Source organism: Dama dama, chromosome 33 (genome assembly GCF_033118175.1).
Source record: "Dama dama isolate Ldn47 chromosome 33, ASM3311817v1, whole genome shotgun sequence".
Taxonomy (NCBI): Eukaryota; Metazoa; Chordata; class Mammalia; order Artiodactyla; family Cervidae; genus Dama; species Dama dama.
Window position 1 is genome coordinate 28,888,841 of NC_083713.1, and position 25,430 is coordinate 28,914,270.

The 25,430-nt window shown below is 43.0% G+C and overlaps 1 protein-coding gene and 1 non-coding gene across 2 annotated transcripts in view; both read right to left on the reverse strand.

The window, feature by feature from the left end:
* The window catches only part of MYO3B (myosin IIIB), a 416,196-nt gene that overhangs the window by 111,656 nt on the left and 279,110 nt on the right, over positions 1-25,430 (reverse strand). Inside the window, exons 26-30 of the mRNA XM_061135386.1 lie at positions 23,392-23,503; positions 21,824-21,986; positions 20,467-20,547; positions 7,828-7,929; positions 3,221-3,320 (exon numbers count right to left, since the gene is read on the reverse strand). Of these exons, the coding sequence (XP_060991369.1) occupies positions 3,221-3,320; positions 7,828-7,929; positions 20,467-20,547; positions 21,824-21,986; positions 23,392-23,503 (558 nt within the window). The remainder of the gene's footprint in view (positions 1-3,220; positions 3,321-7,827; positions 7,930-20,466; positions 20,548-21,823; positions 21,987-23,391; positions 23,504-25,430) is intronic.
* TRNAS-ACU (transfer RNA serine (anticodon ACU)) lies at positions 6,089-6,161 on the reverse strand. Its single transcript has one exon. It is a non-coding gene; the product is annotated as a tRNA-Ser (tRNA).

Consider the following 25,430-nt stretch of genomic DNA (forward strand, 5'->3'; position numbering starts at 1 on the left):
CGGACCTGTTACCCTGCGGGATCCCTGAATCTGCTGAGTTTTGTTACTTGCTGCTGGAAGCATCACCACTGGCATGACCCAGCTCTCTTCTCGTTATGCCCCACCTGACCCCCTCAAGACTTCCTTCCTTTCAATCCCTGGGTTGATCCACAGGGCATTGAGGTGAACATCAAACACAGAGGGAAAAATGGGCTCCCACCTTCCCTAGGGCATGGATGACCTGAAACACTATCTGATGAATTATTCTGGATCCTGTTGTTGTGCCACCACCACTTAAAGATTGAGGAGGGAGAACATTCCTTTCATAAAAATATGAGTTCTGAAGAGTGGTCTTGGAAGTCAGCCTGACAGATTTATTGAGACCCATTGCATGTACTAGAAACAGGAAGAAGGAAAATTTGGCCCTTGCCCTTGAGAAGCTGAGCTGCTGGCACATGGTCAACCACAACACCAGACAAAACATGGAGAGCCACAGAGAGTAATATACCAAAGTGACCCGAGGACCCAGGCTGTCAATGTCACCACTCACAATGTCATGAAGAGTTTGGATCAGAATGCAAATCAGTTCAATCCATTACCAAGTCTCTTGTTTCATTTGGCTGAGACTATATATGGGGGACGGGGAGCAAAACTTCCTTGAAGAAAGCAGTAGCTTGATGTACATTAGGACACAACCTCATTTTCTTATGAACCAGCCCTTTGAGTAATACAGATTTAAATGGACCACGATGGTTCAAGGAGTGTTAAAGAGAATTAAGGACTCTGTCGAGAAGAGATATATGATGTTGTATCTTGATGAAATAGGTAAGAGCTGAACTGAAAGGAGAGGGCAGAGAGAACAGAAGGAGGTGAACTGGTAGGAACAATATGAAAATCTGACTCCAGGAAGCCAGAGGGTGCATATAGGATCATGCAGGAGCTGAGTCTAGAAGACAAACCGGAGTGAGATAGAGAGAGGCTTGCAAGAGCAGACTGAGGCATCTGAACCTCTTTTGGTCTAAAACAGGAAGCCATTAAAGTTCTTTGACAAGTCAGAATATGCTTTAAGACAATTGATCAGGTGTTAGAAATGAAAGCTGATCTGTAAAGAGGAGAGAGTGGAGAGAGACAGAGATAATGGTAGGTCTGGGTCAGGGAAGGATGCTAAAAAAGTGACTGCAGGTGGGGTTAAGTGAGATGTAGAGATCAAAAATGAGCACCAGGTTTGAAGACCAGGTCACAGGAGAATATGTGTAGCACTCATGGAAGTGGCGAGGTCTGGTGAGCTGGTGGAGGTCCTTTGGTGGGCTTTTCTGTTGAGGCTCTGGTGTGTAGCTCAGGAGTCTACGGGCAGCAGGAGGTAGGTGTAGTAGGGTGGAGCTCAGAACAGAGACCTGAGAATCATGCTCTCTCAGCTGAGAGTTGGTACCAGAATAACACTAGCGAGAGAGGCTATCACCCAGGGAGAAGTGAAGAAAGAAGAGAGTCAAGGACTTGGAGAACTGCCTGTATTTCAAGGTGGGTGGAAGAGGAGCAGAATAAAGATGGAGGACATCTGGGAGAAAGAAAGCTGAAGACCACGGCGCTGTAGAAACCATGGACGAGTGCAGTTCATGGAAAGCACGGCCCATGGCACCGAGTGTGGCACAACCTGATGAGCACAAGGCTCTCTTAAGAGCTAAGCTTCCCAAGGACTGTTTGAGGGATGCAGTGAGGGCACGGATGATTTCGGGTTTAGAGAGGTAGGGGTTGGTGAGGGAACGAGGCAACCGAGCTGGATGTCATTCTGAGGAAGTCTGAGGTGTAAAAGTAAAAAGAGGACGGGACAGGGCCAAGGGAAAGACTTTTGTTAGATGGGGAGAGGAATCAGCAAATGGGGAAGAGGCAGCAGAGGGAGAAAGATGTGAAAGCCAGGGCTGGTCTGACTGATGGTGGCAGGACCTGGAGAGCAGGAACATCACAGAGGTGAGCCAGGGAGAGCTCACCTGGGTGAATAAAAGCAAGGATGGACAGCTGACTAGAAGGAGCAGTTCTAAGGTGGAGGGAAGGGAAGTGGACATTGCTCACAGCACAGCCCTGATATTCTGAGTAAAGCTGGTCATCAGTGGAGGTTGACGGGAGTCAGGCTGGGGCTGGAGCCATTTCCCAAACTCTATTCATTGACTTGCCCAAGATCAAAGGGCTGGAAAATGTTTAGCTTTAGGATCAGAACCCAAGTCTTCCACCTGCCAAGTTCAGTGGTCTCTCTGCTGAAAGACATTTTGAACTTTGTTCAAAATATGACAGTATCTCTCATATGAGATACTAGGCCAATAATATTTCATCAAGTACCCTGACATGAGCTATTCTGACTATTAAGTACAATCTGCCCTCCATTTCTATGGGTTTTGTGCAAATCCAAGGTTGCTCGAATCTGTGGTTGTGAAACCCATGGATGTGCAGGGCAAACTATACCACAACACTCTATATGTAAAGGACCTGAGCAGCAGCAAAGTTTGGTATCTGTGGGGGCTCCTGGAACCATTCCCTGTGGTTACTGAGCGACAATCACAAACTACTTTAAAATCAGCTCAAGCAATTTGAGACTTGCTAGAGAAGTACTGAGGATTTAATTTGTCAAGTTTCAAAATATTAATAAGATGTCTCAAAAAATTAAGAATTATTTTTAGAAGTTACAAATTAAGACCACCTCTTTTTCCAAAAAGATGCAATGAATTTTCTAATGGCCTGCTTATTTCCTCAAAATCCTAGAGTAAACTTTTAATGAAAATGATATACCCTTTTTGCATTAGCTTAAGCCACAGTTTTTTGTCCTTTTAGGCTAGTCAGTTCTTTTGTGGTGCAGGAGCTGCCTTGTGCACTGTAGACTGGGCAGCAGCATCTCTGGCCTCGATCCACTAGACGTCCTTCACACAAACCCCCTGTGAAGAGTTGTGGCAACCAAACACGTCCTCAGAAGGAGAGTGGGAGGGGGCAGAACTGCCCCCTTTTGAGAACTGCTGTTTTAACCTACTGAGGCCAAGTACAGGTTTCACTATGAGGAGAACCCACAAGAGGGTTGTAACCAGATTGCCCTGTAGATCAAAGACTTTTGCCCACAGAGTAATGACTTCTGACATAGGGGATTCTGGTGGGCAACACTTTTTGTCTCCACTCTCTCCAACTCACCAGAATAAGAACAGTGTAAGAAATACTTTTGTTTCATTGTCTGTTGGAATAAAATCTTACAGATAAGACTCACCAATTTTTCTCAGTGACAGGAGAGGTACTTGAAGTGTCTGCATGGCCATTGCTGTATTCTGCTTGTGGGCTGCTTTTATGATCGCCAGAGCCCCTCAGAACTAAGAGAAAACAAACAAGTGCTTAGAGACTGAGGATAAATTCAGAGGTAGGCAGGGTTTGATTTAACTAGCCATCTATTCTCTCTGTAGCACCTCACTGCCTGTCCTCATGCTGCTCCCTGACTTTCTGCAACCTTTGTCTAGGACACACCACCAAAACTGGGTTTGCTTTGTCGTCAGTCCCAGCTGGCAAACTAGCTAAAATAACTCATCTTGTAGGAAAACAAGCCACCTGTATATGACAATAGATATAAAGAGCGGACAGGTTGGAGGCCCCAAGGTGAGGAAGTTGGCGAGCAGCAGAACACATGAGCTGGAGTGGTGTGGTGCTGGACAGTCTCAGGAGTCCAGCTTCCAGTCCTGCTGGGCTGGGCAGTGCTGCCTGAGGATGAGGACAGTGGTCAAGAAATACTGTTACAACGTGTGTAAGTAAGGGAAAGTGTTAGTCACTCAGCCATGTCCAACCCTTTGCAACCCTACAGACTGTAGCCTGCCAGGCTCCTCTGTCCATGGGATTCTCCAGGCAAGAATACTGGAGTGGGTATCCATTCCCTTCTCCAGGGGATCTTCCCAACCCAGGGACTAAACCCAAGCCTCCTGCACGGCAGGCAGATTCTCTACCATCTGAGACAATATGGGTAGGATTACTACAACTAGGGATTCATTTCAGGAGGAACTCAGTTCTGTACTGTGGTTGAGGACAGCTCACTGATGAGTCTTTCAAGAGTGAGAGTGACAAGTACAATTCCTCCTTTTTATGACCAGGGCAGCTGTGACTAACTAGCCATTGCCTTCTCTTGAACTTTCATTCGGCTTCAAGTTCCTTTCTAACACGTTTCATGTCAGTGATTCTCAAGGTGTGGGCCCCACATTATCACAGCCAATCGAAAACACATCACACAAAGCATCAACATCACCTAAAAACTTGTTAGAAAGCAAAATTCTTGGGCCTCACCCTGACCTAAATGAATCAGAAAGTCTGGGATGGAGGCTGGCAATCTGTGTTTTTAACAAGCCCTTGAGGTAATCAGGATCTATGTTGAGGTCTGGAAGACACTGCTTCAGATCAACAATTCTTAATCTTGACTGTACATTAGAATCACCCAGGAAGATTTTAAATATGCCTGAACCCAACTCCCAGAGATTCTGAAACTGGTCTGGTGTGGGGTTGGCATCATTTTTAAAAAGCTCCCTAGATAATTTTAAGGTGTGGCCAGGGTTGTGAACCATAGTTCCACATAGTTACCACCAATCCATTAGGGTCAGAAGGAGACTCTGTACCTATTTGCTGTCCTTATTTTAGATCATCTAGAAAGAGCCAAACCAAAATACAACCAATGAAGATAACCTACACATTTTTCAATTGTGTCATAGTGTGGAAGGTGCATAAATTATTGAAGGTTTCTGTTATAATGATGGAAAATATAACATGATAAAAATGGAGTGCATTAAAAGAAATATGGAAATCAATTGTTTTTGTTTTGTCTCTTCTATGAAGAGTATGCTCATTTTATATTATTCGTTTGGTTCCTTAGGCATATTTATCTCTTGTGTAGAAGAAATGTGATTTTTTTCACTATCAGTGGTAGATAAGACCATCTGTTATTACTATTGCTATAAACACCAAAAGGATAAAAAGAAAACTTTATATGGAATATTATTACATTTTTATTATTACATACACACACTCACATGCATATACACACTATGACCAAACAGTGAAACAACAATATTAAAGGAAGTGGGAAGCAGAAGTCAAGAAAAATAGCTTCAGCCTTTTAGAATTTCACGAACCGATCCCCTCTCCTCCCTTCCCTGCCTTCTCTTGATTGAACTCCTCTGGTTAGAGGACCAGGCAGGCTTCCCGCTCCTGGAGATTTTAAAACATTGTTTGACCCAAGCTCACTTGTAATACTGTGAGAAACAATATAAAAGTGAGAAATGATATGAAAAGAAAAAAAGAGAAGCCAACTTTAGGGACAAAAATATGTTTCCTTATTAAGAAGGAAAATCAACAAAAATAATTTTTAATCTTGTTCTCTGGCCCAATTCAGCAGCACCAAGGGCTACCACTCACTGACCAAAGCCCAGATGGTCTTGTCCACATAGGAGGTTGACATTGTTGCTGTCTGCATCTATTTTGAGATCATCAGTATGAAAAGGGGAAATAGCAGTTTAATAGCAATTCAGAGAGGAAGAAACAGAAGCTAAGCTAGGAAGACCACTAACCCCATTTGGTTTGGGCTCTCCTTATGAAGGTGCTGTGTCCACGACCAGGAAGAGGGGAGGCAGTGACACCTTTATCTGACACTTAGCAAATGCCCCCAGTTACTCTGCCCAGGTTTCCAACAAAAACCCATAGAATTTCTGATCATGTAATTAAAGGGAAAACTCATTCATGCTTCTTATTCACTTGCACTTTAGTCATCAAAATATTGATTTTTGAGAGTTATTTGAAGTTTAAAAGCCAAATAGAAAGGTAAAGAATATTCTTATTAAATATTGGACGAAGTCTGCTCCTTGTCCCCCAGCTTTGTCAGAAGAGCAGCAACAAGGATTTGAGTCAAAGAGATAAACTTAAATCAGAAATGTTGTACACCTGACACAAATATAATGTTGTAGGCCAATTATACCTCAACTTTTAAAGTTTCTTAAATGAATAAAAAAGGTTATCGAACCACTGAATTCAAAGAAAAATCCTAAGTTGTCAAATACTTTTAAAAATATGTATTTGGCTGCACAGGGTCTTAGTTACATGCAGGATCTAGTTCCCTGACCAGGGATTAAACCTGGGCCCCCTGCATTAGTAGCACAGAGTCTTAGCTACTGGACCATCAGGGAAGTCCCTGTCAAATACTTTTAAGTATGTTCAGTGACAGTTGGGATAATTTGGCATCTCTCTGGCAAATTAATTGTTAAACAAGGAGACTGGAGAAATGGAAATACGGAGAAAAAGGATAGCGTAAAACAGGGTTACTGATTCTAAGTGAACAGATCAAGCTAAAGGAATTAAACCAGTCACCTGGCTGACAAAACTAAATGATGCATTTCAATAGCAGAAATGTTCACAAAGTATCAGACCTGAGGTATGTGCAGGTGTGACAACAGAGGCTCCTCCAGACATGGGTCTCCTGTCTCCAGGGAAGCATCCTGAAGTGTTCTGGTTAAATGAAATAAAGAGATACTGGGAGGGACTTCTCTGGGGAATCAAAGCCTTCCAGAGTCAGACTGAACTCTAGAGCTACTCATATTTCCCAGAAGAACTGAGGCAATTCTTCACACTTTGAAATAAAATGGAAGAGCATTTGATCATCAGGAGGAAAAAGAAAAAAAAAAAAAAAAACAACATAGCAGGTGTTGCAAATTAAAAATGCCTTTGGGGTCATTCAGGTAACACAAATGAGGTTTGTGGAGAACCAGAGGATGTACACCTGATTTGAAAACATTTGGGTTCAATGTTTTTTGTTTAAAAAAAAAAAAAAAAAAGTTGGTCTGGCCAAACAAACCATACCTGTGTGTTGATTACAACAGGAAGACCTCCTATTTCTGACATCTGCTAGGGAGAATGGATCTAGACTGTAGGTCTGTAACATCTAGACAGCCTTCTTTTGAAACTGAAGTGTCTCCCTGTCTCACCTCCAAGCCTCCTCAAGTTCAAGAAACACTGCTGCTCCTGGGGCTCCCTTTCTTCCCTTTCTACCCTCTCCCTAACCTCCTTGCCTTGAGAGGAGGCTCCAGTTGTGCATTTTCTTGAAACCTAGGCTGGGTTGCAGATTCCAAAGAAGCTGGAAGCACCCAGACCTCACTGCTAGGCCTGGAGTTACACTGTACCTCCAAGCTCTATGGTGAGGTCCAAGGCAACTCAGCCTCACATTTCATACATGTGAGCATCAGCATTAAAAGGTCGTATTTTTAAAATCATAGCTGCTTCTTCAGGCAGAAATTCAGGGACCTTCAAACTGAAAAAATGGAGAATTCTAATGTCTTTTAAATGTTTGAAAACCATTGATCTAGTCCAATTCTCTCATTATACAATGATGGTAATTAATGGAAGTCTTAGACTAGATACTCAAGTTTTAACTTCTTGTCCACAGTGTTCTTCCCCCTATGAATGTGTTCAATGTATCAGTGTCAGGATCATAGAAAGATATTCCTGAGAAGCTGAACTTTCATAAGGTCTTAAGGTAAATAAGATAGAAACATGTCAGTGTCTTCTCCAAGAGGATGGACTGAAGGGAGGCAGTTGGCAAGGAGAGCTGCCACTAGCCCATCTTCCCCAGTGACAGGTAACTGGGCACCCAATCAGCTGCAGAGGGGTTGAGCCCCAGAGATAAGGGGCTCCCCTGCAAGGCTACCCCTGAACTTAATCAGCTGTCACCTGTAGAAAAAAAAAAAAAAAAGAGTGCCAGACAGAGGGATCACATCAGGTGATCATTTCCAGCTCTGGAATCTTCTCTGGAGTGTCCATAAATATAGGACACCCATCCCAAACTTCTAATGACCTCACCTTTGTGGTCACCAGGCTCACTGGAGAACTGAACCTGCGCAGTTCCCCTGGGACCCCCTGTGATGGTGGGCTGTGGATCACTGCTTTGGTCTGAAGGGCACCCTGTGGAATGAAACATCTTCTCAAGGTTATGCCTTCCACCTGGATGAATGACCAAAGTGGGGAATACAGCATGGCTAGGGAAATCCACATTTTTCTTATGGTTTGAGGCTCTGAGGTGATGAATCTCAGCCATGGACTTGGAGCTTATTTTGAAGAGTTAACACAGAGTGGTTGTGAAAGGGCACAAGTATAGGGGATAGGAGACTTAGTAACTCTCCTGGCTGGACGCACTACCAGCTTGGTGACATGGGGTAGGTTGGGTAACCTGTCTCATTAATAGCATTGGTCAGATAGGGAGTTGGGTGACCAAGGTCATGAGTGCACCAGGTGAGGGTTCCAGGTGTGACAACTGGACAGCATTTCCACTACCTTTCAGCGGTACCACCTGAGGAGAAAAAGAGGGATGGGGCCTCCTCTGTCTCTCCACATGTCTATCCTGGGGCAGGCCTCTCTTATTCCTTTTGTCTTGCAGTCCTGTTCACTGACCTTTGTGGGTCCATGGTCAACTATACTGTCATGGAAAAGGCAGACTACACACTATCTTCAGTGGAAGAACATCACCAGTGCAGTTTTTCACAGTCCAGTTAGCTTACTTCAGTAACTACAGTTAACTTAATGCAAGGAGATCCAACCAGTCCATCCTAAAGGAGATCAGTCCTAAAAGAGATCAGTTCTGGGTGTTCATTGGAAGGACTGATGTTGAAGCTGAAACTCCAATACTTTGGCCACCTGATGCGAAGAGCTGGCTCATTTGAAAAGACCCTGATGCTGAGAAAGATTGAGGGCAGGAGGAGAAGGGGACAACAGAGGATGAGACAGTTGGATGGCATCACTGACTCAATGGACATGGGTTTGGGTAGACTCTGGCAATTGGTGATGGACAGGCAGGCCTGGCATGCTGCGATTCATGGGGTCACAAAGAGTCAGACATGACTGAGCTACTGAACTGAACTGAACTAGCTTACTTCACAGTGGTAAACATCTAAAGACTTCTCTACCAAGACCATTAATGGCTTGGGTTGGAAAGTGCTGCAGGGATGTTCCTGGCCGTCCCAGGTCTTCTTCCATGCTCCACGACCCACAAGGTCACAATGGGTTGAAAATGTTCCTACATCTCAGACCACCTCCGGTATCTGGAGAAGCCAGGTTCTTTCCAACTAGACCCCTTGGCTTTAGAAGCAACTGTCCTGCCAGCGGGGCCCTCCTCTCCACAGCAGGCTCCTCCCTGAGGTTTCAACCCTAACTCTGTCCTATCTCCTTCCTCCCTGGCTTGTGATCCGGAGGCTGTTTGCTCTCATCTTGCACCACTTCCTGACTCAGGCTGTTTCTAATTCTGCCAAAAGTGCTTCTAGACATACCATACTAGGATATTTGGGGCCTTTCTCCTTTTTTATTTCCTCAGATGTGTTTCTCTCTATCCTGTCTCTCTCCCTCCTCCTGGATGGCTCTCCTCCCTCAAGCATGGCCCTCCTGGTGGCACCATGTCTCCCCACTCCTTGCAGGCAGCCCCATAAGTATCCTGTGATAAGTAACGCAGCCTGCCTTGGACCACACTTAAGGAGGCACACAGAGTCCCTGTCCTCATGCCGCTGGCATTGTGACACAGAGACTGAGCATACCTAGAGATGTTTACCCTCTACCTCAGAACGTAACCTTCTTTGGAAATAGGGTGTATGCATATATAATTGGTTTAAAATAAGGTCCTATTGGATTAAGGTGGGTCTTAAACTCAATCATCAGTACCCCTATAAGATGGCCATGTTTAGACACAGGACATGTTAAGGCCATGTTAGGACACACTCTCTCTTAGGAAACCTGGGTTCGATCCCTGGGTCTGGAAGATCCCCTAGAGAAGGGATAGGCTACCCACTCCAGTTTTCTTGGGCTTCCCTGGTGGCTCAGATGGTAAAGAATCCTCCTGCAATGTGGGAGACCTGGGTTCAGTCCCTGGGTTGGGACGATCCCCTGGGTTGGGAAGATCCCCTGGAGAAGGGAATGGCTACCTATTGTCCTAAGCTCTACAAAAATTAATTCTTTTACCCCTACAGGAACTCTCAAAGGTACAGATCACTATCATTCCCATTTTACAACTAAGGAGACTGAGGCACAGGGAGCTTAAATGATTTTCCCAAGAAAGTCACACACAGCTGGAGGCTGGCAGAGTCAGGATTCAAACTCATACAGTTTTGCCCTGAAGTCTGAATTCTTAAATATTACAGGGTGTAGCTCATTTATTTAAACATTTAAAAATCATTAACCCCCACTGTCTTAGTACTGGAAATAAAAATTCAGACTTTATTTCATTCACGTGCCTGGGCCTTTTAGAGTCCCACAGCTCAGCTGCTGCAGGAGACGGCTCTGGCACTGCCTGGTGTTTGATGACCCACTTAGAGGACAGACACAGGCACTGCTTCCAGCAGGGACACTGTCTGGGTAGGTCTCTTGGCTGGTGAGCTACGCCTGGTGAGCTTTCCTGTCCTCACCATGGACCTGGCAGAGAGGGCTCTTACAGATGAGGCACAGAGACCCAAGCTTCCCCTCCTCACTACTGCTGGCCAGTGGAACGAGAAGCCCATGCGGTTTCTGGCTGGAGTTACAGCTGGTCAGTAGCCATTTTACTAGAATTTAAAGAGGCCAACTTGTGGGAAGTCCAACAAGCAAATGCCACCAAAAGCAGCCCAAAGTCGAATTCTTTTCTTAAAGGACAGAATCTCATTGACACATTTTTTTTCCTACAGCTGTATCACAAAGCCTGGCCTCTGCCTCTACCACACAAAGCTAGTAATTTTAGGCCTATGAGCATTTTCCACTCTGATTCTCCACTACTTAATTCCAAATTAATCAAACTTTGACAGAGTTCAAAGAAAGTCTCATCTGGTAACCACTTTCTCTAACTTGGAGGCTAAGGAGGGAGGCTTTCCTCTCCCCTGGAGATGAGCTTCCTGTCTGTCCTGTAGCATCACTGAGGAATTCCTATTCCCTTCAGGCATCTAGGGACAGTGGCTCTCCTGTCTCCTGACTCCCAGCAGCCTTAGGTTGGATTCACTTCTTATAATTTATGCCCTGCTTGCTTCCAAAAAGGATTGAGGCAGGGGCGCATCACAGATCATTCGCTCCTTGTGACTGTGTTAGTTGGACCTGGCTTAGTACTCCTTTCAAGCCTGTGGTAGGCCAGGTTTCATCTGAGACTGTCCCCCTCCCTTGTTAAAAAGTCTGTATTTTTAAAACAATTTTAGGTTCACAGCAAAATGAGGGGAAGGTACACAGATGTCCCATATACCCTTGGCCCCCACACATACTCAGCCTCCCCAATTATCAACATCCCTTTTCAACTGTACATTGTTACAACTGATGAACCCACACTGACACATCATACTTACCCCAGATCCATAGTTTACATTACAGTTCGTGCTTGATGCTATACATTTTATGAGTTTGGACATTATAATGACACGTATCCATCATTATGGTACCATACAGAGTATTGTCAACGGCCCTAAAAATCCTCTGTGTTTTACCTATTTGTCCTTCCTCACAGCTCCTCACCCCTTGACAACTATTAATCTTTTTACTGTCTCCAAAGTTTTGCCTTCTCCAGAATGTCATACAGTTGTGATCACACAGTAAGTATTCTTTTCAGATTGGCTTCTTTCACTTAGTAAAATGCATTTGAGATTCCTTCATGTCCTTGTGTGTTAGTCACTCAGTCGTGTCCGACTCTTTGTGACCCCAAGGGGTGTAGCCCACCAGGCTCCTCTGTCCATGGAATTCTCCAGGCAAGAATACTGGAGGGGTTGCCATTTCCCTCTCCAGCATTGTGTCTTTAATGGCTTGACAGCTCACTTCTTTTTAGCACTGAAGACGATTCCATTGTGTGGCTGTGTCATGGTTTATCCATTTACCTACAGAAGGACACCTTTGTTGCTTCCAAGACTTGGTAATTATAAATAAAGTTGTCTTAAACAAACATTCCTGTACAAGTTTTTGTGTGGACATAAATTTTCAGCTCCTTTGGGTAAATACTAAGGAGAATGACTACTGGATTACATAGTAAGAGTATGTTTAGTTTTATGAGAAATTGCCACATTCTCTTCCAAAGTAACCGCATCAATTTGCATTCTCACCAGCAGTGACAGTTTGTATTGCTCCACATTCTCACCAGCATTTGGTGCTGTTAGTGTTCCAGATTTTGGCTATTCTAATAGGTGAACAGTGGTATCTCGTTGATGTCTAAATTTTATTTCCCTGATGATATATGATGTAGAGCATCCAACTGTCTTCCCATCTTTTGAAGGAAAAAAATTCAGTATTTTTATGTAGTCTATATGACCACCCAAAGAGCATCCAGCAGAGTGTTCTGAATGACAGGATGTTCAAAATACATTTTGAGGGAAGGACAGGAGATCAGGAGTTATGCAGTCTGAATTGCAGGGAGGTTTCTTAGCCACAATCTGTAAAATGAGGTAAAATCTCTAACCTCCTTCTCAGCATTACTATGATATGATAGGAATAAGGAAACTGGAAGTCCTATGTGTGAATGTATGAATTGTAAATTGCTGTGCAAAAAGTATAAGATATTATAAAAATAAGTATTTCTATTGGTTAGTCAAGAAAGAAGCAACTCCTACTTCCAGTATCATTCTGGCTTCTTATAAAACAAAGTTATTTACTTTCCTCTAAATTTTTCTTAAAAAGACAAAGCTCTGAATGTTTACAGTAGCTTTATTCATCATCACAGGAACTGGAAACAAATGTCCTTTAGCTGGTAAAGGGACTTAATTGTGGCAGACCCACAGACCAGAATTCTGCTCAGCAATGAAAAAGAACAAACTACTGATAATGCAGCAACACTGATGAATCTCCAAAGCATTAGGCTAAGTGAAAGAAGTCAGATTCAAATATCTACATACTATATGACTTCACTTACATGGTATTTTAGAAAACATAAAATTACAGGGACAGGAAAACCAGTAGTGTTCACCAGAAGCTGGGTTTGCGGAAGGGATGGACGACAGCAAGGGCATGAGCGAACTCTTTGGAAACATCTTTTTCTTGATTGTGTTGGGGGTTACCTGACTATATGTGATCATCCAATTTTATCAAACTGAGTTTCACTATATGTAAATTATACCTCAATAAATCTGACTTTTAAAAATTTACCAAATTAAAAAAAAAAAAAAGAGGGTAAAGCCTCCTTCTCCCCAAACTGGATTGTTTCTGGACAGCAGGATTCAATTGCTTCTAACCCACTAGGAGGAGAGTCTGGGGGAAGAGCCTTGCTGTCAACGAGGGACACTTCACAAAACGTTTGCATCACTGACCGTAGCTGGTTTTGACACTAAGCACTTGGCTCAAAGTCTATGAAATTAGCAGGCTGTGGTTGCTTATACATCTCACCCATCACAACTTTATTGACGAGAATGGCTACCAGCTGTCACATCTGCTTCCGCCTCTGTGCTTGGTGATTCAGACTGCATGGCCACAGCAAATCAAGCCACGATCCTGCTATGGCTCTTCATGTTGGGGTTTGAACTCCTGGCCAAATGGCTGTTGCTCAGCTGTTATGCTGCCAATCACCCGTCACCGCGGGTTAAATGTGATAGGCTCACCCATATCTTCTAACTCTTTAGACATCTCAAAGGCAACTTGCCTTCCACAGCAGGAGGCAGCAGTCTTGGTGATATTTAACTCCCAGATTTTAGAATTTCTGACTTCTGGGAGGGGGTACAGAGGAAAACTTGCTATTTTACAGAACAAGCTGCAGAAGGGCCTCAAACCCATGAGTGAGAAAAATGACGTCAGGAGCATATCACCTAAGTCATAACAATTTTGAGGTCACTGAAAAATGTATCCACACAAATGAACCAAGCTCTTGGCATGATAGATCATATCTCATTACAGGAAGAAAGCCGCTTGAAATCTTTCATATGCTATTGCTGTGTTTTAATTTTTCCCTGTCAGATAGGCAAAGACATAAGATTCAGAAAATTCTCTCTTTTATAAAGGTTTTATTATAACTGTATTTGAGATCTGACATGCACTATCTTTTCCTCCAAAAGTGAGAGAAATAGTTTCATCTTTCTGAAGTTACAACATTATTATTCTAATCATAGAAGAGTATTTCAGACTGATTTTTTTTCCCCTCAAGTAACTTCATACTTAGGAAGTGGGGACAGAGAGGAAATTGACACTTACTGAATAGCTGCCATGTGCCAGGTCCCATGTGGGATACTTTGTGTAAATTACCTGCTATGATCTTCACAACAATCCTGAGAATTAGACCTTAATGAGTCCCATTTTGTAGCTAAGAAAACTAAGGTTCAGGAGTTAAGCAATTTCCCCTAAACTGTATGACAAACCTGGTGGTACAGCCAGGATTTAAGGTAATTTTGACTCCGAAGTCCACATGCCTAGGACAGTGTATAAAACTCTCCCCAAAGCTTTGACTGGTGCCATATCCAAGATGGAAACCAATGTTAGAGCTGGTCTACTAAAGAGAGCATTGGGTGAAGACTCAGAACAGGGCTCTGATATTAGTCATCAAGCTCACATAACACACAAGGGGAGACAGCTTATGTAGACTCTCTGTGCTTCTGTTTCATCTGTTTGGGGAGAAAACAAAATTTGCCTTTCTACACACAGTAGTCTTTTGAGGAAAAAAGTTCAACAATTCTTTTCACAGCACAATTAATTCTCCCCCTAAAAGTTTCTTTACTATTATTTGGACAGAGTCCAAAAACTAATAAGGGTTTCATAAAATGTGACATCACATTTTATGATTCTATGTGAAAAAATAAAAGACATAAATGCAATTCAAGAGTGTTGTTGACATTATTATTAATCAATTATTGACTATAATGCTGCTTCACTCAATGGTGAGGTGGTAAAGCTACCATCTGAAGAACTGCCTTTTTGCAGCCAGATTCTGGAGCTCTACATGAAGTCCATAAGGGAGGAAATGATTCCCACCTGAAGAGGCTCTAGCCATGGGTTTACTCTGAAATTTAATCTTGAGTCCTAGGATGCCAACCGCTGTACCAAAGTTTCATCTTCAGCATTTCCATGCCATGTCAGTATGATATCAGGAAAAAGCAGACCTCAGTTCCACACTGGCTTTGCAGCTTATTCTCTAACTGTTAATTAGGTTAACAGTACTTTACCTGCTGGGTGTTTAATTCTAACACGGGCAATAATTTGATTTCAGAACAAAGGACATTCCTTTGTATCACAAGTTACTTCATGGTGAGAATTTTACTGCTTGTGCCCAGTGAGGTTTGGCAGAGCCCATTTCTTGACAGAAACCTCGAGGCTAAGGCCAGACCTGTCTCTGCTATACACCACTTCCCTGAAGCCATGTTTCTGGAGCTCTCTGTATGTCCTGACCCAGCTCACAGACAAGGCACATTTTCCCAAAGTAAATCACAATCCTTAACCCCCCCAAACATTCTCCTTCTCTAAGAAGTTATGCCTGTGGTTGTCAGAAACCAGTCACAGACCTTTACTTACAGAGAGTCAGAGAAGGCCGAACAGTGCAAGTGGACTCTGCAGGACCCTCACATAGCCTGAAAGGCACCTTCCTTCAGTTAATCAGAGCTTTGGAAGACAGTGGAGCAAGCGTGAGCTCTCCGTTCATCTCTAGCTCAGGTGTGCCAGTTAATTCCTTCTCCTAGATGTTGTTTTACTCTTGTGTGGAAATGGCCTGAAATACCAGGAATGGAGAGGCAGCTGGACCCTGCCAAAAAGAGTTTGGAACTTTTCTTCTGTCACATTTTGAGAAATCACATTTTTTGTACAAAACGACCAGGAATATTTCCAAAAGACAGAAACAGAATGAGTGAAGAAACAATGGAATAGGAAGGAATGATAGAGATGCATAAAGGAGCATGCTTGTTTTCCTCCTATGTGTCCAAAATGGATATTTTCCCTCACTGGGTACATTCACTTGACTTTCCTCTACTGTTTGATTTGCGATCAACAACGTGCTTATGCACAGATTCATCAAACTGAAAAACATCTGTCTAATCATTTTTACCTTGAAGAAGCATGGGCCATTTCAATGTATTGTTGTTGGTTGTTTAGTCGCTAAGTTGTGTCTGACTCTTTTGCAACCCCATGGATTGTAGCCCACCAGGATCTTCTGTCCATGGGATTTCCCAAGCAAGAATACTGGAGTGGGTTGGCATTTCCTTCTCTGGGGGATTTTCCTGACCCAGGGATTGAACCCATGTATCCCGCATTGGCAGGCAGATTCTTTACTACTAAGGCACCAGGGGAACCCATTTCAAAGTATATCCTCAGCTATATATTATAATGATTTTGACTCTTTGGTGTTTAACAGAATTCCCTTCAAAGGAGTGCTGACATAACATAGAGTACTTGATTATACAAACAGTGTCCATTTGAGGGAAGCATGTTTTTTAATCCTCTGTGTTGAAGATGAAAAATCTGAAGCCCCAAACTAAATCCCATTGTTCACCTTGAGAGTAACTCCAGCATAAAGCAGTTACTTAAACAGTAGTTGAATAAGTGAATGAAATAAAGAAATTTCCTAATTTAAAATATAGTTGTTCTGTGCACCTAGGTATATTTCTGGAAATCTAGTTCTAGGAAATTATTGCAACAACCCAGTCATTGCCAACCCACCAACAATGCTAAAGGAATCAGCCTTTCAAAATTAGAAAAGACTAGGAGGAAGGCTTACCCTGAGAGAGGTTTAAAAGTTCAGGCATTTTAAGTATTAAAACTTGGTTCTGTCATGATGTGGGGTCAGACTTTTAAAAGAAGTTAACCTGGAGAAGGGGGAGAGCCTGTCTGGATTCTGTGCTTGCTTTCCTCTTTGGAAACTGCATTTAAAGCAATTCCCATTGGCTGGTGTCACATGATGTGCCCAGGGTTCCAGCTGCAGCTGGTTTAAAATGCCTGCTCACAGGCTCAAGGAAGAGGGCCTCTCAGCCTTGGCAGGACTGAGGATGCCGTTCCAAAAACCACTCCCCTCAGAGGGCATTAGAAGGAGAAATGGCAATAGATTTTAGTGCTGTTATCCCTTGTAAGACCAAGGAGGGGAGTAAGTAGGAGGCTGATCAGATAACAGAGAGAAAGAGAAAACAATTTCCAAAGCACTGAAGCAATTAGACGAGAAAGTGTTATAAACCAATGGGCTCTTCCTGCTCCTGGAGGGCTGGGGGAAAGAGGGGACGAGAGGCTGCGAGAGCCAGCTCCTCCTGGAGACACCCTTTGGAGTTCCTTCACAGTCCCTTGGGCTGTCACTGAGGGCTTCTCCCCTGTGAGATGAGGAGCCTGGCACTTTGCTCTTGCTTAAAAAACAGATCTTGAGTCAGAGGGGTAATTTTTAAAAATTGTGCTGTCAAAAACTTAGAGAATGAGACATTGTAGATCTTTTAAAAAAAATTCCCTGCAGGTTTTTTGTTTTGGTAGTATTTACTGAGGAATGTATGCAATGTTATTTGACAAAATCTAGTTATATCCATTCTCTGAAACTTAAGAATTCATTAAGAAAAAAAACAATACATTAGTGAGGGGGTGACAACTATTAGTTTTTACTTAGACTACCCCATCTATCCAAACAGGAATATGTTTGCAATTATTTTTCTGATTAAAAAAGTACATATTTTAAACTGTTTTATTATGTTTCCCCATAGCAAGAGCCTATTATCAGCATTAATCAAAAATAAAAACACAATAAAGCTTGCCACTTCTCACCAAGGTGACATTTGAAGCTGTTTCCCTCTCCCTGAAAAAAGAAACCGAGGAAGGCTACTTTTGCCCAGATCCTCAGCAGGCTCTCTCCCTGTGAACCCACATCTCACAATGGCCCTTTATTGCCGGCACAACGTTCTGCACACGGGAAATGTGTGTGCGTGTGCCTAGCATGTTTCCCCGTTTGTTTTCTTTTCCAGCATTGCTCACTGGCTGGTGAACGGTTCAGGCCCACAGAGAGCTTGAGACCACCAGCTCATGTATTTGAAAGGCATCTGTTTATTTTGAAAATGCAAATGTGGCCTACCTCAAAGACTGACAGGCAGGAAAATACCAGGGAGCAAAGGGAGAGGTTTCCAGTCTGGAGCCCTGTCCCTCCCTCGATCACGCCCGCTGAGATCACTCGCCATCAGAACCACTTGAACAGCTCCGGGAATCTGAGCGAACGGCCCACAATTCAAACGAGCAGGCTCGTCTCTCCCAAGTCTAGCCTGGCAGATCATAGCTCACCTGATTTAAAGTACTGATGGAGTCATTTCCAAAAAAACCCTGGGACTTGGAGATGGTGGCGCCCAGGCCAAGTACCGCCTGGAGGAGGGCCCCTAACACGGACACGGGCCTCCTAACAGCCGCAGCCCTGTCCTGGGGACAGATTCCTGGAGAAAGCCCGGGAAGGTTAATACCCTGACTTTGATCTCTGTCAAGGCATACCAGCAAGAATTAATTTACATTTCAGATGAAAAAGGTTGACAGCATGAAAAGGCATCTTGTTTCTGGTATGTGAATGTGCCGTAATAGATCGGGAATTCTGAAAGGAAGTTCTGAGGAAGCTAAAGGGATAAGCCGAGCGGCTGCTTTTATTGGGAAGGAGATGAAAGGAAAACAAATTTCAATATGTGCCGCTCTGTAGCAACATGTAGGCCAAATGCTTCCTAAATTTCAAGGGCTATTCTTTCAAAAACTATATAACAGAGCGTTGCAACATGATTTAAAAAAAAAAAAAAAAAGACAATAGGCCAGAACTTGAAATATAAACCAAACACATTGCAGAGTCTACATTTCAAATGAAATGGTTTGTTGAAAAAATAATAAATTAGAGAATAACCTTAGAAAATATCCAGAAAATGTTGTACTGTGATAGCATCCCGAAGCCACTTCTGCAGGATTCAAAAGTAAGAGTACCCCTATATTTGGGGTTTGTTCTACTTGAAATGTCCCAGGGACATGAAGAGCTTGTAATGAGAGGATTATACTTTAGGAAGAGCACACCCCAAAACACAGACATTGGAATAGCTGCCTTGCTTTTAGATCAACACCGCCTTTGAATCGAAAGATAACGAAAACACTTCCAAGTAAAAGTAATCTGCCCATAAAAGTGCAAATGTCGTTACCGTATCTGAGTATCTTTACCACTGACACAAAACCAGCCCCTCAACTCCTGTCCGGGATGCTGGCTGAAGGGCAACGAGACATTGCCCGCCTTTGCTCTGGCTGTCACACTCTCCTGCCAAGAGGGTGAGGTGGTGTCAGCACCACCCTCAATAACTACATGCCCGCCCAAGCCCGTGGGGACTCGGAAGCTCCCAATATCACTTGATATGTGGGACACTAGCTGCCAGGCTAAGAAGGAGGTTGTTTCCAAGGTTTAAAAAAACAGAAGCTACTTAAAGAAACGTGTTCTCTCTAGTCCCACGAAACAAAAGGACCCTTCATAGTGTACCCACCCCACAGGTGCTGCGCTGAAAAGATGCAGCCGAGTGTCCTGATATAATGGAGCCACTCACCCGTCTGGTTCTTATGCATGTTCATGTGGCAATAACAGAGTCCAAAAGGGAGCCATCTAAAGATGATTTTCAGAGGAGGAAAATTTGATTTATGATCCTACATACTTTATGATAAGGGAATCAACAATAGATAAGCTCAAAGTTTATATTTGAAAATATACGTTAGGCTTTGGCAGTATCTGAAACCCCCTCTCTCTCTCTGCCGCAGAATCCACTGGCCTGGTCACTTCTCTCTCGTTCTGTCTCTGATATCTTGTGTTCTCAGAGCCTGGGTATATGTGCTCTGGGGCCCATCTCTTCCAAAGCCTCAATTAGGCACATGCAGCTTCAAAAGACAGAGGGAGCTGAGTCCCACAACTCCTGCGGATATCGCCCTTTGCAGAAGAGCAGAGTGACCCGGGATCCAGAGCTTGAAGTGCTCAGGCAGCTACAAGCTGAGCTGCAGCATGTTAACCCCATGGGGCCCAGAGGACCACTGAAGTCACACACAGGCCTGGGTGTGGGAAACACAGTTTGCCAGGCGAGTACCTGAGTTATTCCTATCTCTGTGCTATGAAGAGACAGGCTGAGCATATAGTTAGAGAATACCAAATTTGGAAGATCTTTCAGACCTTTCTAGCCAATGCTCTTGTTTGCAGACAAGTGACTCCAGGAGAGGAAGGGAATTGCTCAGTTGGCAATATGTAAAATGGACTCTATCCAAACTGTCTGTGAATGAGTGCTGACTCGGCCTCTGACCAGCTGTGTGACTATGGACAAGTTATTTCACTTCTCTGTGCCTTGTCTTCCCCCTCTATAAAACTGGGAATACAAGAGAACCTACTTGGAGCATTCTTAGCCAAGGTAGGGCATGCGGCCAGTGCTCTCAATCATCACATGGAGAGGGGTGAATCAGAACAAACGCTAGACCCCACCAGAACTCTTGACTCCTCTTCCAGTGCTCCTGAATTATTAACCTTTCAGCTTTTTGAAACTCATATGAACTTAATCACAGAAGATTTCCAAGTGGATACTATGAAAATGATGTTTTAATTACCTGCGTGAATATGAACAGCAGACTCACTCCTTCTGTTGCTTATTTTCTTAAATTTCCTCCGAGCATCATATCCTCTCCAGGCTAAAAATATAAAACCATGTGCTAGGAATGACATTAATTTAAGAACGTGCCAGAGAATTGATATAAGCTGTTTTCCTCCAATCCTCTACCCTTCTCCTCCTCCCCACTGCTTTCTCACTGAACAAAATAAGCAGAGCTACGTGAGTGATGGTGGGGCCTCTATGTACTCTCAGCTCGGCCTCCAAGATGCTTTTGAGAAGGAGTCATTTTGGTTCAGGCAGTGAATTTCCACAACCTCTGGATTCCACTTATGAATCACTTGGAGCCCTGTCCAGGTGAGGTGGGTCCCTGTCATTCCAATCCATGGAGGAAGTTCTGCCTTCAGGACTTGAGGGGTAGGAGAGGACTGGAATGGCCTGACTCACTCTGTATTTTTTATTGGGAGAAAGGTATAAAACATGAAAGTTGAAGGAGAGAAAAATAAATAATAATGATTAGTAGCATCACATTTGCATTTGTGGAGGGGGGACTATACATAGAACTGCGTTCAGGGAAGGAATGCGTGACGGAAAGGGAAAATGCATGGGAAACGAATGAAGAGAAGAAAAAGGGAACAAGGGGCGGGGGGCAGGGTGTTGAGTCCTTCAGAGTACCAGGCACTGAACTGCTACCAGGAGCATGACCAGCTCTCCTTTCCACTTCTCCCTGAGTGCTATAGCTCTCCACATCACTGAATGAGGCCATGAAGTCCAAGTGGACGTTATGATTCTGGGTTACAAGAACACAAAGGAAATCATCTGCTGCGTTCAAGACCTGGGACAACTGCCTGCAGTAGCACAGGAACTCAGATGCTATTTGTGACACAAATGACACATGTGTATGCCAAGAGGCACTGACAGGGCTGGGCGTATGACAGAGCCTAGTGATTAGCTGCCAAGGTTTACAAGCTCTGTCTGAGGTAGAAAAGCCTCCTGGATGTGACAGACAGTAGCAATTCTGATGCTGAAAACCTGGTAATGGACATGAAGTGTGTATGAGGTGGGTCAACTGGGAGCTGGGGCACATGTCTGTGTGATTTGCATTTCACATCCATCCACTGCTACTGCCTCTATCTTGCCATGGGTAGGGATGGCTCGTTTGCTTATCTGGAGGTCAGAGACTGGCAGTCTTGCTCACAGCTATACCCCCAGCACCAAGCAGAAGGCCTGGCCTGCAGTAGATACTTGATAAATATTTGCTGAAGGCAGGAGGGAGGGAAGAAAAGGAACCACTGGGAAGAACAAAAGGTGAGTGCCCTCAAGCACTTAATGAAACGCCAAGATTCAGGGCTGTTTACCTGACTGGATGGCAACAGCCCCCTTCTCTCTCTTCTCTCTGACTCTTCTGTATCTCCTGGCTCCCAGCCAGCCCTTGGCATAGGCCTGCAGCACAACCACTCTGCCTATGACTTCCCGCAACAGCAAATTTAACTGCTCGACATGATAATACTTGAGAAAAACCTGAAATAAGACATCAGTTTTAGCATTACATGTAGGCTCCCAAGAGCTCCTCTGGTGCTCAGGGGTAAAGAAGTGTGTTAGTTGCTCAGCTGTGTCTGACTCTTCGCTACCCCATGGACTGTAGCCCACCAGACTCCTCTGTCCATGGGATTCTCCAGGCAAGAACACTGGAGTGGGTAGCCATTCCTTTCTCCAGGAGATCTTCCTCACCCAAGGATCAAAACTGGATTTCCTACATTGCAGATTCTTTACTGCATTCTTTACTGTCTGAGCCACCAGGTTGAGATAAATCCTGCCAATGATTCTTCAGTGGTAAAGAAACCACCTCCCCATACAGGAGATGCGGGTTCGATCTCTGGGTTAGGAAGATTCCCTGGAGAAGGAAACAGCAACCCACTCCAGTATTCTTGCCTGGGAAATCCCATGGACAGAGGAGCGTGGTGGACTACAGTTCATGGGGTCGCAAAAGAGTCAGACACGACTGAATGACTAAAGAACAATAACAGACTCCCACACAGAAATTCACCCTGCTCCAACAAATTAACATAAATATTAAAACATCATCTAAACAAAGTTTACAGTGACTTGATTTATGCTAACATTACTGATTTCTTGGAAACAAATATAATTAATTCCCCTTGTAAGTTTGAGCCAATGTGGGACTATTAATATACACAGACGATGAAGTTAACAGGGTTTTAGGAGATCCTAAATGTTCTCCAGGCTGGCCTCAGTTCTGCCATGAGTTCCATTTTCTCAGCTTGATCTTTTCCCCCTCAGCTCTGATAGAGGTGTTAAACCAGAAAAACTGACCAGGGCCGACAGAAGTTCTGAGGGAATGGGGCTTGAATGGGCCACAGTGATCTAATTTCTGCCGAGAAGCAGCAGCATTGCCATCCACAATCAGGCTAAGGCTGGCATTGTAGGGCAATTCAGAGTGGACCACAAAAACCTGGAATCTTGCAGGAATATGATGCTTCCCTAAATTAAAAGCTAGCTGTGATGAGACTACTAATCAGAGTGGGCAGTAAACAACACGAGTCTAATGAAAAAAGGACAAAAGTATAAAAGATACTCATTGTTGTCATTAACATGATTTGTGTATTTGCCTGCAGTGCTGGAATAAGCAGCACTGAAAAAAAGGACATTTAAAAATGAGCTCAAAAATCTCATTCTAGAAATGTTAAATGGTTCTCAAACTATATGCAGAACAGGAAGCAAACTCTCCTCTTTAGGCCCCTGAGGTCCTAGGACTCCAGACCCAAGACCAGCAAAGATCTCTGTTAGGTTGGGGTCTTGTTTGGTAAGTTACAAAACTTACAGAGCTATTCAAATCACTGATAAGAGACCGAGGTACACAGCAGAGTATCTCAAGTGACAATCTAAACAACAAAGAAAGAACTACCTTTGTTTTTCCCAGCAGCCAGTGATCTAATCTGGACTTTTCCAAGATAGCGATGCAACTCTCTTTGCTAGCAAGAGGTGTTTGATGTGCTCTGAATGCCAAGTAATAATACCTACAAAATAGAACAGTGAAATAAAGCATTTTTAGTCACCATTTGATTCAGTATCATAGAGTTGCCCTGGGCCCATTGACATGTCTTGTTTTTTTAATATCAAATATTTGTTGAGCATAAATAATAGTGTACTAGGTAGTGGAAGATACACAATTCATGCTTATTGGCTCTTATCTACTTTCATATTTTCTGCTATGTGTATTTTCCTTTTAGTATTGCTTGTAATTCATATTCAAAGCATACGTGGCATCTTTTACATGCAAAATCAAAGCATCTAATCCTTTAAAAAACTGAAGTTTAGACAGCTGTCCCAGAAAAAGTTATCATTTTAAATGTATTACTCTTTTAAAAATAATTTGTCATCTCACTGTATGAATTTTGGCTCTGCTTTGAAAATTCCATCTGATGCAATGTGTAGATAGCAAAAATGATCACAGCCTGACACTACTGATTTTGTCTGTTAAGCTCTATGTCTCTCTCAAGGTAAAAAGTGGGTATGTTTTCTTGAGACAACCACCAAAACCACATTTGTCTTCCTAAATTACTCATTTTAATAAACTTCCATACTTTCAGATGAAAGAGTTTCTGGGTAGATTCAAAGAACATGACCAAATTTTATATGTGTGTGTGTGTGTGTATGTAAGCTTGTATATGTATATGTCCGTAGGTATGTCTATATACATGTATATGCATATATATGTACATGATGTTGAATATATTATCTTTTTAGAAAACTTTACCTTAGCTTTTCTTTTAAAAACTTTCAAGCATCTTTCCTCTGCTCCTTGTTGCCATCTGTAATTAAATTCAACCACTTGGAAGTATTTCTTTGTCAGAGGATTTTCCTGTCATTCCTCGGACAAGGGTGATGTTATTTTAGAATTGCTTTAAAATGTAGAGCCATTTTTACTTTTTAAGAAAAATCACCAAAATAAAAAATATGTCCTTTCCTCTTACCAAATATTCCCATGCTTTCTATTTATGGAAAGATAAACATACTTGATTAGCACTTGAGCCATTTAACTTTATCTTTGTGCTACAAGATTGTTTTACAAGTTAGGATCGAATGCTGATTTTGCTGAAAACATTTGCATTCAGAGATTCTGAGAATGTTTCTAAGACTCTGAGTCTCTGTTTCCACCTTTGAGGAAAAGAAGCAGTTTTCTCTCAGAACCCCTGAATGGTGGCCAGGACCATGCTAGGTCATCTTGCCAAGCCCAGGAGCCTGTTCACAGCACATGTTCCTGGAGCTAGGTGGGAGGAGGGACAGCCAGGGGTCAGGTTGAGGTCTGGGCAGTTCGTGGCATCAGCACATATTCTTTAGCCCTAGTTTCTCAAGGACTGTAGTTTGAGTCATGGGTTCTTGGATTTGGCTTTGGCTAAAGCAAAAAGATTGTGTACTAGAGTGCATGGGGATGGTAGAAATAGATGGCAAATCTCTATGGGGTGAATGTTTTGGGACAGGTAAAGTACAGATAGCTTAAGATGTAAAAGTCATGGATAAAAGCAAGACTTCCCTACTCTCTTTTCCTTTAGTCCTGGCCATTTATAAAATGGACTATATGCTATAAATAACATATGGCATGATTATATGTTTATAATATGATTAAGGGCTTCCTTGGCCTTAATCAGACAGGCTTGCTCAGGATGATTGCTCAATACTCTTGGTGATGAAACATTTAAAGAGAATCTAACGAATGACCAGAACTATGCAGTATATGAGATTACAAGATATGTTCTAACTATCCATTCAAGGATTTATCCTTGCTTTGGGGGCATCCATGGATGCTTCTTAGCAATTTCTAAATAGGCAGAATATATCTTGAATTAATATAAATATTAGAAATTAACTTTGATTTTTAGCACTTCAAATCTCTTATTATGATAATAACATTCATATATAGTTTTTAGTTCAGAAAGAGATGGA